Raw genomic sequence first — 15,244 nt, forward strand, 5'->3', positions numbered from 1 at the left:
CGAATACCTACATATGGGTGAGACGACTAGCCTACAGGTTTTGAGGTAGTTTTGTTGGCGCATCGGGGCCATCTTCGGTGAAGCGCATCTCCGAAAGCCGACCACCGCCGACTGCCAGATACTGCTAGTAGGTATGCATGGCAGGGAGCACGGTTTTCCAGGGATGATGGGTAGCATAGATTGCATGCACTGGGAATGGAGGAACTGTCCGACGGCTTGGAAAGGGCAGTTCACTACCGGGTTCAAATGCAAACACCCAACGATGATCCTGGAAGCTGTTGCTGACTACCGGTTGTGGATCTGGCATGCGTATTTCGGTGTTGCATGGTCTAACAAGGACATCAACGTGTTGCAGTCGTCGCCTGTCTTCAATGAGCAGTGCTGGGGCAAGGGTCTGCAAATCAACTTCGTAGACAACGGCAGACAGTACAATAGGGGGTACTATTTGGCAGGTGGTATATACCCTCGGTGGCCCGTATTTTTGAAGACGATTAGACATCCAGTTGGTCCGAAGAAATCTTGGTTCGGTCAACGGCAAGAGGATGCGAAAAAGGATGTTGAACGAGCATTTGGTGTGATCCAAGCGCGATGGGGCATTATACGGTGCCCGACACGAGTTTAGCATTCACAAAGACGACGTCGCTGATATCATGTATGCATGTATCATATTGCATAACATGATAATAGATGATGAAGGTCCATCTGTGGAGTGTTGGACAGCGGACGATGATGCTGGACCAAGTCACGGTGTTGCCACCGCCCCCCTGCAAATGGGTGTACCGCGTACTGATGAATACTTGCTCCGAGCTTTCCTTGATATACGCAAGGAAACAAAACATCTCCAGCTCGGCCGATATGGGCACATAAGGGAGCGAGCACATCGTGATTACTTTTGTTTGTAATTCTCGTTGACTAATTATTTATGAATGAATATGTATTTTTTTTTAAAATTATTTTTGTCCAATTAATTTTATTCTAGTCTAATTAAAATATACCAACGATTGATAAAATAATGTGATTTGTGGTTGTGGCGTGGCTGGACAAGTTTTTATGGTTGTGATGACTAGGCGGACAAGTTTTTGTGGTTGTTAATGACTAGGCAGACAAGTTTTTTATGGTTGCGGCGTGGTTGTTCCACCTATTGTGGACACTCTAACACACTTTTCTTTCTATATCTATCTTATTTTACTAATTTTGTATTAAGACTCGTGCAATTTCAAATGTTTTTATTTTATGGGGACAGAGGGAATATGTTTGGCCAAAATCAATCTATTCAAAACAAATTAAATATTAAATCAAAGATAGTAAGTTTGGCCAAAATCAAATTGGCTAATGAATTTAGAAGAGGAATGAGTAATTCTTAAGTAACATTAAACATCAAAGACATGGTCCATACTAAAATACATCTATAGTTTTTGAAAATAGCAGTACTCTCCGTTCCATAGCAGTGGAGTCATTTTATCATTTTGGAAAATAGAATTACTATGTACTCCCTCCGTTCCATAGTAGTGGAGTCATTTTTATCATTTTGATACGTTGCATAGTAGTTGAGTCACTTCTCTTTTTAGTAAAAAGTTAACTCGTTTATTCTTACTTACTTTAGTCTCTCTTACTTTATTCTCTTTTCATCTCTCTACCTTTTTTCTTTCCTACTTTATTCTTCCTTTATTTAATCCACTTAACACAATATTTCTTAATCTCCGTGCCGAAAAGAATTGTCTCCACTACTACGGAACGGAGGGAGTACTTAGTTTACTAATACTAAAATATTCATGCGTTTTTATATATTGTTGGAGGCTGCCTCACTAAGTATAGGTATCGAGAAAGTACATGCAAATTAGCCATTTAGCCTTATTAACGACGTTGTTACGACTTTTCTATTCGTATTTTGTACTTTGATTGGCGATCATATAAGTTTTAATTTGATAAAAGAATGAACCAATATTGTAAACCACAACATACTATTCCCTCCATCTAGGGATGTCAATCGGGCCAGCCCACCGGGTTTCGGGCCAACCCTATTCGGGTTGCGGGTCAATCGGGTGCGGGCTAATCGGGTTGTTATTTTTTCGGGTTATAAAACTTCAGCCCTAACCCTAAAAGCTCGGGTTTCGGGCTAGCCCATCGGGTTAATCGGGTTGCTACCGATAAAATTAACATGCGATCAATCCAATAAATAATGGTGAAAATTAGTTATATTTATAAAATGTAAAATATTTAATTATGATAAAATTGAGATATATGCGTAAACTCAAATATTAACATGATCAAATACTAATATTTGAGATTTATGCAACATAAAACATAAACATCAAGAAATTTTAAAGCATGTTTAGAAATTTAAATATATTTTTTAGTGAATTTGAAGTTTCTAATTCATTTATCTATTATTATATTAATAAAAACTTAATATATAATTTATATATTTAATATATAAAATGAAAAGTTATTTTTTCAGTAATATGTATTATAAAATAATCAATGAAGTGTCGAATTAGAGTCAAACAAATAGAACAATAGAAATTTTATCGGGTTTCCGGGCCAGCCCATCGGGTTTTCGGGTCTGGCCCTAACGGGTTGCGGGTTAATCGGGTGCGGGCTAATCGGGCTGTAATTTTATCGGGCTGGAAATTTTCAGCCCTAACCCTATAAATTTGGCGGGCTATTCGGGTCAGCCCACGGGTTACGGGCTAAATTGACATCCCTACCTCCATCAGTGAAATGTTGTCTATTTTTATCATTTTTGTTCGTCCATGAAACGTTATCCACTTTGTTTTTTTTTTCCATTTTTAAAATGGAGTTCACTTTCCACTAACTCATTATAGTCACATTATATTATAAAACTAATATATAAATGTGAATCCACGTTCCACTAACTTTTTCCACTATTTTTTCTTAACATTTCTTAAAACTCACCGAGTCAAATGTGGACAACATTTTGTAGACAGAGGGAGTAGGAAGGTAGTGCTGTTGGTATCTGATACGAGTGTATCGACAACCACGACAGAGACGGTGCCGATCATGGAGGAGCGAACAGCAGATCTGGAGCAGCCTTCGTTTGACACAAACAGCATCGTCGGAGAGGAAGCAAGCTCGCGCGTGAAGAGTCCGAAGCCGAAACGGTGCAAGAAAGAAACCAAACAAGTATGGAGACTTCGTCTCCCATTAGTTTTTATATTTGATAGCATTTAGTTTTGTTGGGCCGGACATTATTTTAATTATTTGGGTCAAGCAATCTATAAACTCATTTTTCGGGTTATCTCAGTTGATTCTTTCCCCAATCGTAGGTCTAATCAACCCTCGGTCCTCAGTATAAAAGGTGATATTGTTATTTTATTCCACATCAATGAAATAACATATTTTCCATCTTGCTGCTTTATTTTCTTTTCTGTTAAAACCTAGCAAATTGGCGTGATCGTCGGGGAGAGCCCGCGACTGCCGTGAACATCACCACCAACGACAGTTAAGGGAAGATTTCTCTTAACAGTATCATAATTTAAAAGTTGTTATATAATATTTGAAAACAAACTCAAAGAGTGCTTGGGTCGGTGGTGATGTATCCCAGTCGATTGTGAAATAGCGAGAGTCAGTCCGCCAATCGACTCAGGGCACGGACTAGCACATATTGGTGTGTCGGCCAAAACTTGGGCAACCAGTGCGCATACGGGCTCCCCATTCGACTCATTAAATCACTTGTCGTTAGTATTTTGGAAAAACTTCATTCCTATTATCTTTTCCATTCTTGTTCTTGTTTTATACTAGTTGCAATATGGAGTAACAAATGAACTTGCTTCTTAATTTATAAAGTAAAAAATCAGTATCAAGGCACTTATCCTATAATTATAACATATTATTATTTTTAGTACTATTTGCTTTGTTTACATACCATAAAAGTGACACAGTGTTGTGATTTTGACATGAATAAATTTAAGTTTGCTGCTCTACCAGAGAAATCGAAACAAAAGTGGAGTGCAGGTGCAGCACAATCCCTAGAGAAACTCAGTCTAGCTGAGGGACTTTGATGGGGTACGTACTAAACAAGCCCAATAGCAGTGACAGCTCGGCCAGCCCAAAGCCCAAGAGTTCAGTTCGGCATTACCAAAGAGTTCGGCCTCAGCCTACAGCTCGGTAAAAGCCAACCAATCAAGCTCTGCTCTCAGGTCGGCATCAAGCTCTACTCTCAGATCGGCAACCAAAGCAGTTCGGTCTCGGTATTCGACCGAGCAAGGAGTTAGTGGACCCATACCGGATGTCCAACACACCCACTACCACGTGATGTCAGTTCAGGCCACGATCGTAGGCCATGACCTACGCTTCACCCACGATCTTAGGCCATAACCTACACGACATCCACGACTTAGGGTGGTGACGCAAGCCATGATCTGAGTTCATTATATAAATAGAACTTAGATCTGATAGAAGAGGTTAGAAGCTCTCTAGAGATAAAACACCATATAGCAAATAGCAAGTTTGTATTTGTAAGCTGTAGAAAACAGATCAAGCAATACAATCTTGCCCTCCCTTTTTCCCGTGGACGTAGATTTACTTCAGTAAATCGAACCACGTAAATTCTTTGTGTCTGTATTTTCATTCTCTACCAGCCTTTGCTAACATCAAAAATTCGCGGATCCATCAGACTTCATCTCGTTAATTTATCAGTTAAAACAGAATATTACAAACAAATTGTTCAAGCAAAAGTTCCTGTCACGACGGACTTATACAAAACACGATAACAACATTACATGATAAAAAATTAGAAAAGTGTTGTGTGATGAGTTTATTTAAAGGCCATCAGCTTAAGTTATCGCTGCTTTCAATTGATTCAGCAATCACTGCCTCAAGTTCTCGACGATGTATGAGGCGTAAAGATTCCTGCAAGCCACAACAAAAAGTATATTAAGGGTCGTTTGCTAGGGTAGATAACTCATCTATCTTGAAAGATCCGTTTTTCATATAATAAAAGAAAATTGGTAGGGAAATGATTAAAGACTCACATTGAGTATTTGATAGCATCAAGTGCTGTTTCAGCAGGGAGGAATTCTTTCACTGCAACTGACTCGTTCTCATTCTTCTTATCTGTTTAAATGAAAGCGAAGTGAAGGACACAAATGGAACTAGTATACACAGGCAGTTAACTAGTGGTTTTGGGAAAGGATACAGTCCTCAAAGAAGCGGCGAATTTCAGCTAGACGGTGAGGAGGGAGCTCGTTTATGTCTTGATAGTGGCGGAACTCAGGGTCGTCAGCTCATAATGCAATGATTTTGTCGTCCCTCTCGCCCTGTGGGATGGATGGTTCTTGAATGATGAGTTAGGTGAAGCAAGTGGACTAGCTAGTGAGACGGACGGTTACCTGATCTATCATGGGCATCAAGCCAATGGCACAGGTTCCTGTGCAGGAATGAAACATGTATTACAACTATTTTCAATATAGTAGCAATCTGAGAAGTAAAGAAAGAAACCAAAACGTCGATGGGGTCGTTGTCTTCGCAGAGGGTTCGTGGGACAAAACCATAGTTGTGTGGGTATACAACGGAGGAGTAAAGAACTCTGTCCACCTGTAAAAAATCATGAGCTGTTTCATACATTTGAGCATATAAATAAGGAAAAGGAGGAGTTTTTAACTTTGATAAGGCCACTTGTTTTGTCAAGCTCATATTTGACTATGCTGTCTTTTCCAATTTCAATCACCTGGCAAGTTATTGATTGGTTACTAAGAGCAAATAAAAAGATGGTTTAGTTTTTGGTGCAATCTGAAAAAGAACTCACACAATTGAATACATAAACCACGTGAACGACGAGTGTCCAAACAAAAAAGCATAGGCATAGAAGAAGAAACATGGTCTAACCAATTTCCAAGTCATGCCAAGGATGAGCAGCAACCGATCTCCTCGACATAGAAGAAAGAATCCTCTCATTCAGAGCAACGCGACGACTACCTTCTTCAGCCATTTTGTACAGAACAAAACTCACCTGGCTATCATCAACTTTGTCTTATTTTTTTCTTAAAAATGATTCTCAAACACCACATAATTTTACTATGCATGCAACCCACTTGCTCAAAACCACGAACAATATGTTCGAATCAGGCATGGTCGAATATGAGCCGTAGATGTTAGTTCCCTTTGCATCGCACAGCCAATATGTTCGGAAAATATTATCTCGAGAAAAGGAGCTTTTAGTAAATACTCCAGAATCTAATCATTTGAAAGTTACAACCAGAATATTCCTGATTTGAGGTTTTTAATCCTTTAATTTTTGTTCAACTATTTCCTGATTCAAGCTAACAGAATCTAAGAATCTATAAATCATTTACTTTGTTTCTTCTTGTTTGACAAAATTGGGTGATAGATGGGATGGATACCTCACAGCTTTCTGAGAAGAAAAAACATAATCTAGAATAAAGGGTGTAAAGAGAAAGTGTGAAGCATCTACTATCAGCATAATGTACACGAATCCTTTTTTATCCTTTCTCATGCAACTTGAGATAATATCAATCTTTAACCTTATACATGAAAATACAGTTATAAAACTAAGAAACATTAAAAGGCTTACAGAACAGATTTACCCCGCTGCACAAAACCAAACAAAATATTACTCCCTTTTACCTGTTACATTTTCATGTTACATCTAGTCACCATGCACTTGGAATGAATCAGACAATATCACACGTTGCTACCCTTCTACTAATGTGCTCTAACTCACGCCCATTGTCAGCATCAAGAATCTTAAGCAATAAAGTTGGAAATTAAAAAACGTGACACATTAATAAATCCCATTACTTTTAAGGCTGAGGATTGAGACATACCTCCATTACTTTCAAAATCTGCATTTCCAACTCCAACGAAGTGGATTGAGAGGGGTAAGTCAGATGCCTTCATCACAGAATTTACGGATTCTTGAAGATCAGAGACCACACCCCACGTCCTACACTTTAAAGCTTTGTTACTGAGAAGAATATAACAAACATCTCTGTCATAAATATAATCAAAAGAGAGCGTAAAACTTGGCTTAGTTAAAAGAAAGAGAGTGGCCAGCGATATCTGCAGCGACATGGCCAAACACATTTTAGATAACTGTAAGAGCAGTCGTCTCATTTGTTCGTCTGCAGTATTTCTTTGCATTTCAAAGAAAAATCTCAACAAATGAGGATTCCATCAACTAAGTAGACACTAGGTGTTTTTCCACCCAATCCCCAATACTAAAACTAGCCATTTATTCAGAATTTTACTTGCTGGTAGGAATTCAGGTGACCTGAATGATTTATGTAACGCAGATTGTGAAATAATGTGGCCCAATGGCCGCATCATCATCGTTCCTCTCGACCATCTGATTTTATATGTATTTGTTCAGAGACTCCTTTTGACCCTGAGTACTCTCATCCACTCATTCATTCGGATATTTCACCCTCTTTCTTCTCTCAAGTCGATCCTCTCTTTTCAGTAGACTCTCGTTTGTCACGTTGATTAATTAGCAATCTTATGAATTCGTTGCAGGACAGGAAGATAAATTATGGAGAATTTGCGGCCATGACGAGAAAAAGAAACCATGAGGAGTATTATAAACTCGGGGGAATCACTTGGGTTAGGGGTTACAGTCACAGACAAGAAAGGAGGAAACTAACAAAGCCAACTCTGATTTCCTTTCCTTTTTGTAGTTACCTACCTTTATTCTAGTGTGGAATTTTAACATTCTAATTGAAAAAATAAGCTCATACTTGCCACTACCAATATATATTCAGATGCCTTTTCCTCCCACAACAGAACGTCGAATTCAGAAGTTCGAACACCTTACTTGTTTTTACTATTGCTGCCAAAATATACTCAACTACAAAATCTAAGCATGATCAATGTCAAAATATGGCCTTGCACAAATCTTGATTTCTTGATAATATATACTCCCTCCGTCCCATGTTACTTGCACTGTTGCTTTTCGGCTCGTCACAAATTCCTTACACTATTTATAGTTTAAGTTAGAATTAATACATTTAATTAATATGTTAGTTTAAGTTAAGAGCTTCTTTATTAAGTGATGTCTCATTACATTTAAAATTCTAATTTAATTACAAGAAAAAAATCAATCCCAAATATACGGCATAAAACGAAAAGTGCGAGTAACATGGAACGGAGGAGGGAGTACAATGCGGGCATTCAAATAGTTGACACTTGTTTTGTATGTTTGAAACAAATTATTAAAGAGCTAAGTAGCATCAATAAAATTTTCAAATTTTACTAGGGAGAACCTGATACTTTGTGTGGCGCCCCTGAGCTATATAAGTTTTCCAGTGTTCTTACTTCTCAAATAGACACTGACAACGGCGAGCGCCTTTCCCACACGCAATGCCTTGCTTTCGATCTCAACTTCCTCCTGAAAAGAAACTAATATCTATAAAAAGAAACATGCAATGTAGTAACTTGAGCATTGAAGATAGGATTGCATGAAGAATAAGAAAAGCAAAGCTTATTTAGTATGAGGCAACATGATGCAGAAAACAACACACACTAATGCAAATACTTCATCTCACTTCAAACAACTCCATTACCTAATCTTCTATTCGACACATTCAGTCATTTACTATGTAATCTGAAACCTATCATAACTACTAAGGGGAAGGATCCTGTGCTGTGGTTAAAACCACAGCACCCCATGCTGTGCCACAAAACGCAGAAATTTCCTAATAAAACGGCAGCGGCAAACATTTAATATTCAATCATCCCACTACCCCCACCTGGCCACCCTAGGTGTGCACAAACCACCCTAGGGTTGCCGGTTCCAACGGGCCGGTTCAGGGTCGAAGGATGCGTGAACCGTGAACCGGCGGTTCAAAACCGGCGGTTCAACGGTTCAAACCGCCGATTCAACCGAATTTTTAAAAATAAATTATTTATAAAAATTGATTTTAATTTTTAATATCTAAAATCAATTTTTACAAACAAATGAATACAAGAAATTCGTAATAGCCCATATATATTTGATGGGCTTGCGAATTTATGAAACCATTCTTGGTTGTTGCTCTTTTATAGAGACATCCTTGAATGTTTTATGTTCCACTTTCGATGTGAGACAAACTCATTCTTGGTTGTTTCTCTTTTATAGAGACATCCTTGAATGTTTTATGTTCCACTTTCGATGTGGGACAAAATCATTCTTGGTTGTTTCTCTTTTATAGAGACATCCTTGAATGTTTTATGTTCCACTTTCGATGTGGGACAAAGTCATTCTTGGTTGTTTCTCTTTTATTGAGACATCCTTGAATGTTTTATGTTCCACTTTCGATGTGGGACAAAGTCATTCTTGGTTGTTTCTCTTTTATAGAGACATCCTTGAATGTTTAATGTTCCACTTTCGATGTGGGACAAAATATGTTGAAGTACTTTCTTTTATAACTACATGTTTAGAGCATTCATTCATCTTTTTTCAATGTGGGATACAAAACTTTCTTTTGTCTTATACTTTTCTTCATGTTTTGTATGATATATATAAACAAAATTATTATTCAAATATATTCTTGATTGATAAAAATAAGAATTATTGAGAAATATGATTTGTATATAGAAAATATTTATTTGTATAATAATTATTGTTAGGTTTATACAATTTGTATAATAATTATTCTTTCAATGTGTATAATATTATTTATTAGTTAACATATACATAAATTTATAAACATAAGCAAATCATTAATGATAAATAAAATATTAAGTAGTGTTTATTAATTTTTGTAAATAAAATATATTCATTATAAGTTGAAATACACTCTCTATAATTCAATACACTCTCTATAATTCAAGTAGTGTTTTTTTCCCTATAATTCAATCCACTCTCTTCCAATTTAAATGCTCAAGTCCAATATTAAGTATTGATATTTTAAAAATCAAAAGGTTTAACTTTAAGTAGTGTTTATTAATTTTTGTAAATAAAATATATTCATTATAAGTTGTACTCCCTCCGTCCCTGAAAATTTGTCACATATTTCCTTTTTCGTCCGTCCCTGAAAATTTGTCACATTTCACTTTTACCATTTTTGGTAGTAGACCCTACATTCCACTAACTCATTTACATTCACATTTTATTATAAAACTAATATATAAAAGTAGGACCCACATGCCACCAACTTTTTCAACCCACTTTCTATTACATTTATTAAAACCCGTGCCGGGTCAAATGGTGACGAATTTTGGGGGACGGAGGGAGTAATTTTTAGTCTAATTCAAATTTATTATCAATAAAATTGTAATTTTCACCTTATTGTTTGAAATTTGTTTAAGCACATTTTATACATAATAAAGACTAAAAAGTAAAAAAAAATTACTCCATACTTAAAGTTGGATTTGATTTTTAAAATGCCAATACTTGGATGATAGTATATTGGATTTTATTTAATTTAGAAGATAGTATATTGAATTATTCTATTTTATAGTTACACATTTTGGATGTGTTACTCTTTATTTCAATGTGGGATAAAAGTCTTTATTTATAAGTATATTATAGATCGTCCATCATTCTTCGTCTATATTAATACTCTATCTTCTATTATTATAATTTAACAACAAATATTATTACCTAAACTATTATTCATTAGTTCTTTATCATTAATGATTTGCTTATGTTTATAAATTTATGTATATGTTAACTAATAAATAATATTATACACATTGAAAGAATAATTCTTATACAAATTGTATAAACCTAACAATAATTATTATACAAATAAATATTTTCTATATACAAATCATATTTCTCAATAATTCTTTATTTTTATCAATCAAGAATATATTTGAATAATAATTTTGTTTATATATATTATACAAAACATGAAAAAAAAGTAGAAGTCAAAAGAAAGTTTTGTATCCCACATTGGAAAAAGATGAATGAATGCTCTAAACATGTAGTTATAAAAGAAAATACTTCAACATATTTTGTCCCACATCGAAAGTGAAACATAAAACATTCAAAGATGTCTCTGTAAAAGAGAAACAACTAAGAATGATTTTGTCTCACATCGAAAGTGAAACATAAAACATTCAAGGATGTCTCTATAAAAGAGAAACAACCAAGAATGATTTTGTCCTACATTGAAAGTGAAACATAAAACATTCAAGGATGTCTCTATAAAAGAGAAACAACCAAGAATGGTTTCATAAATTTACAAGCCCATCAAATATCTATGGGCTATTATGAATTTCTTGTATTCATTTATTTGTAAAAATTGTTTTTAAGTATAAAAAACAATTTTTAAAATTAAAAAGTATTTTTTTTTTAAATTTTCGGTTGAACCGCCGGTTCAAACTGGCGAACCGCCGGTTCATGCCAAAAACCGGCGGTTTTGAACCGCCTCGTGAACCGGCAGTTTTTTGAACCGGAACCGGAACCGCCGGGACCCCTGGCGGGCCGGTTCTGGTTCATGCATATGATGAACCGTGAACCGCCGGTTCATGAACCGTTGTGCATGCCTAGGCCACCCCCTACCCATACCCCACGTTTTCTTTTAATCCATTTTATATTTTGTTTGAGTATATACATAATTCTTTAATTCTGTATCATGATTTCTTTGTTATACCGTAGTATTTTGTTTTTTTCTAATTTTTTAGTTACAAGTCATTGATATTTAAATTAGATTTTGTTATTAAAAATATAAAAGATTTTCCATAAAAAATATTAAAAGAAAAGAAAAAAGTGTATGTTGTCATTTAACAGAAATGTACTTCTTTTCCTTAATATTTTTATTTTTATGGTATATTTTTATTTGTTTATTTAATAAAAAAACACTTTAAATTCAATTATCAAAATGAAAAAATTAAAATTTCTAGCCAAAAAGTTACTTACTTTTAAATTGAATGCATGTTATTGAAACCTAATCATGGTATAGTAAATTTATAAAAATAATTAATAAATACGAAATATTAAGAAAATGATTACAAAGGATTCAATGGCAATTTTTAGTGTAACAAAAAATAAATTAATGTGAATGAATTCAATAAGAAATATAATTAAAAATAAAAATATGAAAAGAATTTATTACAATTTGTTACGTAAAAAAACAAATGAATTAATAGAAATAGTTCATGCCAAGTTTCCTACCAAATGATTAAAAGAATAAAGTTAAGTGGAGATTAAATGAATTTACATCCAAACAACAATGTTTAAAAGAAAACGTGGGGTAGGCCGGTTGGGATAGGGGGTAAAGGGGTGTGGCTGGTGGGATGAATTGAATATTAGTAAATGTTTGTAGCTGCCGTTTCATTAGGAAATTTCTGCGTTTTATGGCACAACATGGGCTACTGTGGTTTTAACCACAGCAAGGGATCCTTCTCCACCCTCATATGTTGTCATTTTAGTCTGTCCTGCAAAATTAGTCCATTTTCTAATTTTAGAAACATTTTCAGCCCCATTATCCACTAATACTACAACTATTTTTCTCTTTTTCTCTCATTTTACCAATTTCACATTAAAACTCATGTCATCCTCAAAGTCCCTATTTTTAGAGGATGAAGGAAGTACTATTAAGGCCTGTCAAATTGGGTACTCGCGGATACCCGATCCCGAAATGTCCAAAATCCATTACCCGATACCCGACCCGAATACCCGACTCATGTATCCAGTCCCGAAAAATCGGGTATCCAGTCTCGATTGTGATTTTGATTTTTTATTTTTGGAAATTAACTACAAACTTTTAGAATTTATTTAATATTATTTACTTCAAATTTAATACAAAGTTGAAGTGGTATTCAAGAGAAAATAACTACAAACTTTTAGAAATACAAAATTTTTGTAGTAGTTCGAATTTAAGAGAAAATAACTACAAACTTTTTGGAATACAAAATTCTTGAAGTAGTTCGAATTTTAAAAAAAATAACTACACATTTTGAAAAATACAAAATTCATAAGTTATACATATATTAACATCTTTCATCCATCTATCCATCCACAATAAGTATAACCATCTAAATTCATAAGTTCAAACATCCATCCCTTATAAACATCTTAATTCAATTATTCATAAGAATCAAGATCTAACAATAACATCATCAAAGATTCAAAATCTAAAATATCACAAGTCAATGAAATTAAAATATAATTAAAACAATTAAATTACATATCTACGCTAACTATTAAGTATTAATTAAAATGCTAACTATTAAATTACAAATCGGATAATTCGGGTATACCCGATCGGATATCAGGTAACCCCGTTACCCGATAATCCAAAATTCTCACTACCCGATCTAGATCCGATACCTGAAAAATCAGATTTCGGGTATCCAATTATCCGACTTTTTTGAGTTTTGATATCGGGTATCCAATACCCGATATCCATTTTGTCTTTTCCATACAATAGTATTAGAGGTTGTTCGGTTTGCAAAATTTATTTAAGAATTAAATATGTTTAAATATGTATTGTGTTTGGTTCATAAGATTGAATCCGACAACTTAATCATAAATGGATAATCATGTGATAATTAGTCATAGTCGCCCCCTTCAACTAAAATAATCTTGCAACTTAATCTTAGATGGATTATCATATGATAGTTAGTTATACCAACCGAACGACACCTTAATGTACACTAAAACCTAAAATGAGATAGGCAATTCGCTCCAATAGTACTCTAAAACCAATCCGACTTTTGGTTTTTGAGTAAAAAATACCAAAGCCGAGGGAGTTACGGACGAGCTTAGATTTGCATAAATGAAATTGAATAAACGTGAAGAAAATGGCAGTGCGGTGAGAAATTTACTCCAATACTAGTGTCGTTCAAATAGGAAACATTAATTTCGACGAACACACCGGTGGTCTGAGCCCCCACCGTGTAAATAATAGTCGACCCAACGATGTCGACCAGCGCCGCCGTGGCTCCATCGTGTAAGGTATTATCGGAGTTCTACAGAGAACGAATTTCCGCAATCAAATAAATAAAAAGCTCGATCTAAGATTAAATGAGGCGGTCAACGACTAAAAAAGTAGAAAAATATTACCACGAGGTGAGGAGGAACAATCAAAGAGCGATGCGGCCGCGTTCGATGTGATCGATTTTCATGCCCTGCATCACCATTGGCTCTATGAATCTCTCCGGCATCGAATCCACTGTGAATTCGTACGGTCCGCCGGTTTTCTCGATGAACTTCTTGACCTTCTCGTAATCCATACTTTCCAGTGACTGGAGTTGACGGCGTCCAATCTCACACGAAATTCAATTCAAGTAATCACTATTTTGATTTGTTGATTCTCCTATCCTATGTGTCTGTTGGCTTGGAAGAGTTTGATTAATTTAATTTTATTACTATTAGAGCATCCACACGGTGGGCTCCTATCAGCCGCCCGTGTGATTGACTGTCCGATCGGTGGCCTCCCCCAGCACCCAACTCACGTCCGCGGTGATTTTCGAACCGTGCTCAGATCGGCGGTCGACCGACGTCCACTGCAGCCGCCGATCTCGTCCCGATTTGTATTTTTTCATTTTTTAAAAATTAATTTCACTCTTATATCTCATATCCCATTTTTTACTTTACACCTTTCACCATTCTCTCATTCATCTAAACTATTTTTCTCTCTAGCACTAAATAACAAATCCCGATGGAAGTTCCCTAAATTCTGTGAAAAACAACCAATATCCCGACGATCCCCCTCACCCTGGCTTCCCTTCGTACCATGGCAGTCACCCATACCCTGGCTTCCCTCTGTACCATGGCAATGCGATGTCGGTGCTGGTAGACCTATAACCTCGTATGTATCACAAAATTACTAGTGGAGCTACAGACGAAGGTATGGCCCGAATTATGGTGATGAAATCTATCGGCCAACAATGCTGGGTACTCCCGCCGATTCAGACATATCCACAGCTTTTCTGAAGACCTATTCGACCTTCAGCACGAACGAGTACGAGCTGTCGGATATGCAACCATCTTCTCCGAATGAGAATTCTACTCCCACACCGAAAGGAAAGGGGAAGGCAGGGGAAATGGGAAGGAGACAGCGGTCGAGACGTCTGCGCCTGCACCCCGTGCGAAAGAGAGAGAAAAGGGTGAACTACACCCTACATGAGTCGATGGCTCTAGCCATGTCTTGGGTTTAGATCTCCAATGACCCGATTGTGTCTAACTAGCAGGCGAGGGGAGGGTTCTGGGGGCGTATTAGGGATATATACGAACGAGTGAAGTCTGAATGGGCAAAGGCCCACACAATATTGTAGAAGTATGGAACAACTGGGTGAAGGACATTAAGGATCTTCCAATAGACGAGCTAGTTGA

General features: G+C 36.0%; 1 protein-coding gene and 2 pseudogenes across 1 annotated transcript; 1 reads left to right on the forward strand and 2 right to left on the reverse strand.

The window, feature by feature from the left end:
* The first annotated feature begins 166 nt into the window (after positions 1-166).
* On the forward strand, positions 167-622 carry LOC121774306. Its single transcript, XM_042171205.1, has one exon. It carries the CDS (start codon positions 167-169, stop codon positions 620-622), a length of 456 nt encoding a protein of 151 aa, XP_042027139.1.
* A 4,062-nt stretch (positions 623-4,684) lies between these two features.
* LOC121773813 lies at positions 4,685-7,333 on the reverse strand (annotated as a pseudogene).
* Positions 7,334-8,219: 886 nt separating this feature from the next.
* On the reverse strand, positions 8,220-14,142 carry LOC121774635 (annotated as a pseudogene).
* Positions 14,143-15,244: the final 1,102 nt, after the last annotated feature.

The sequence above is a fragment of the Salvia splendens genome, chromosome 17 (genome assembly GCF_004379255.2).
Source record: "Salvia splendens isolate huo1 chromosome 17, SspV2, whole genome shotgun sequence".
NCBI classification, from domain to species: domain Eukaryota; kingdom Viridiplantae; phylum Streptophyta; class Magnoliopsida; order Lamiales; family Lamiaceae; genus Salvia; species Salvia splendens.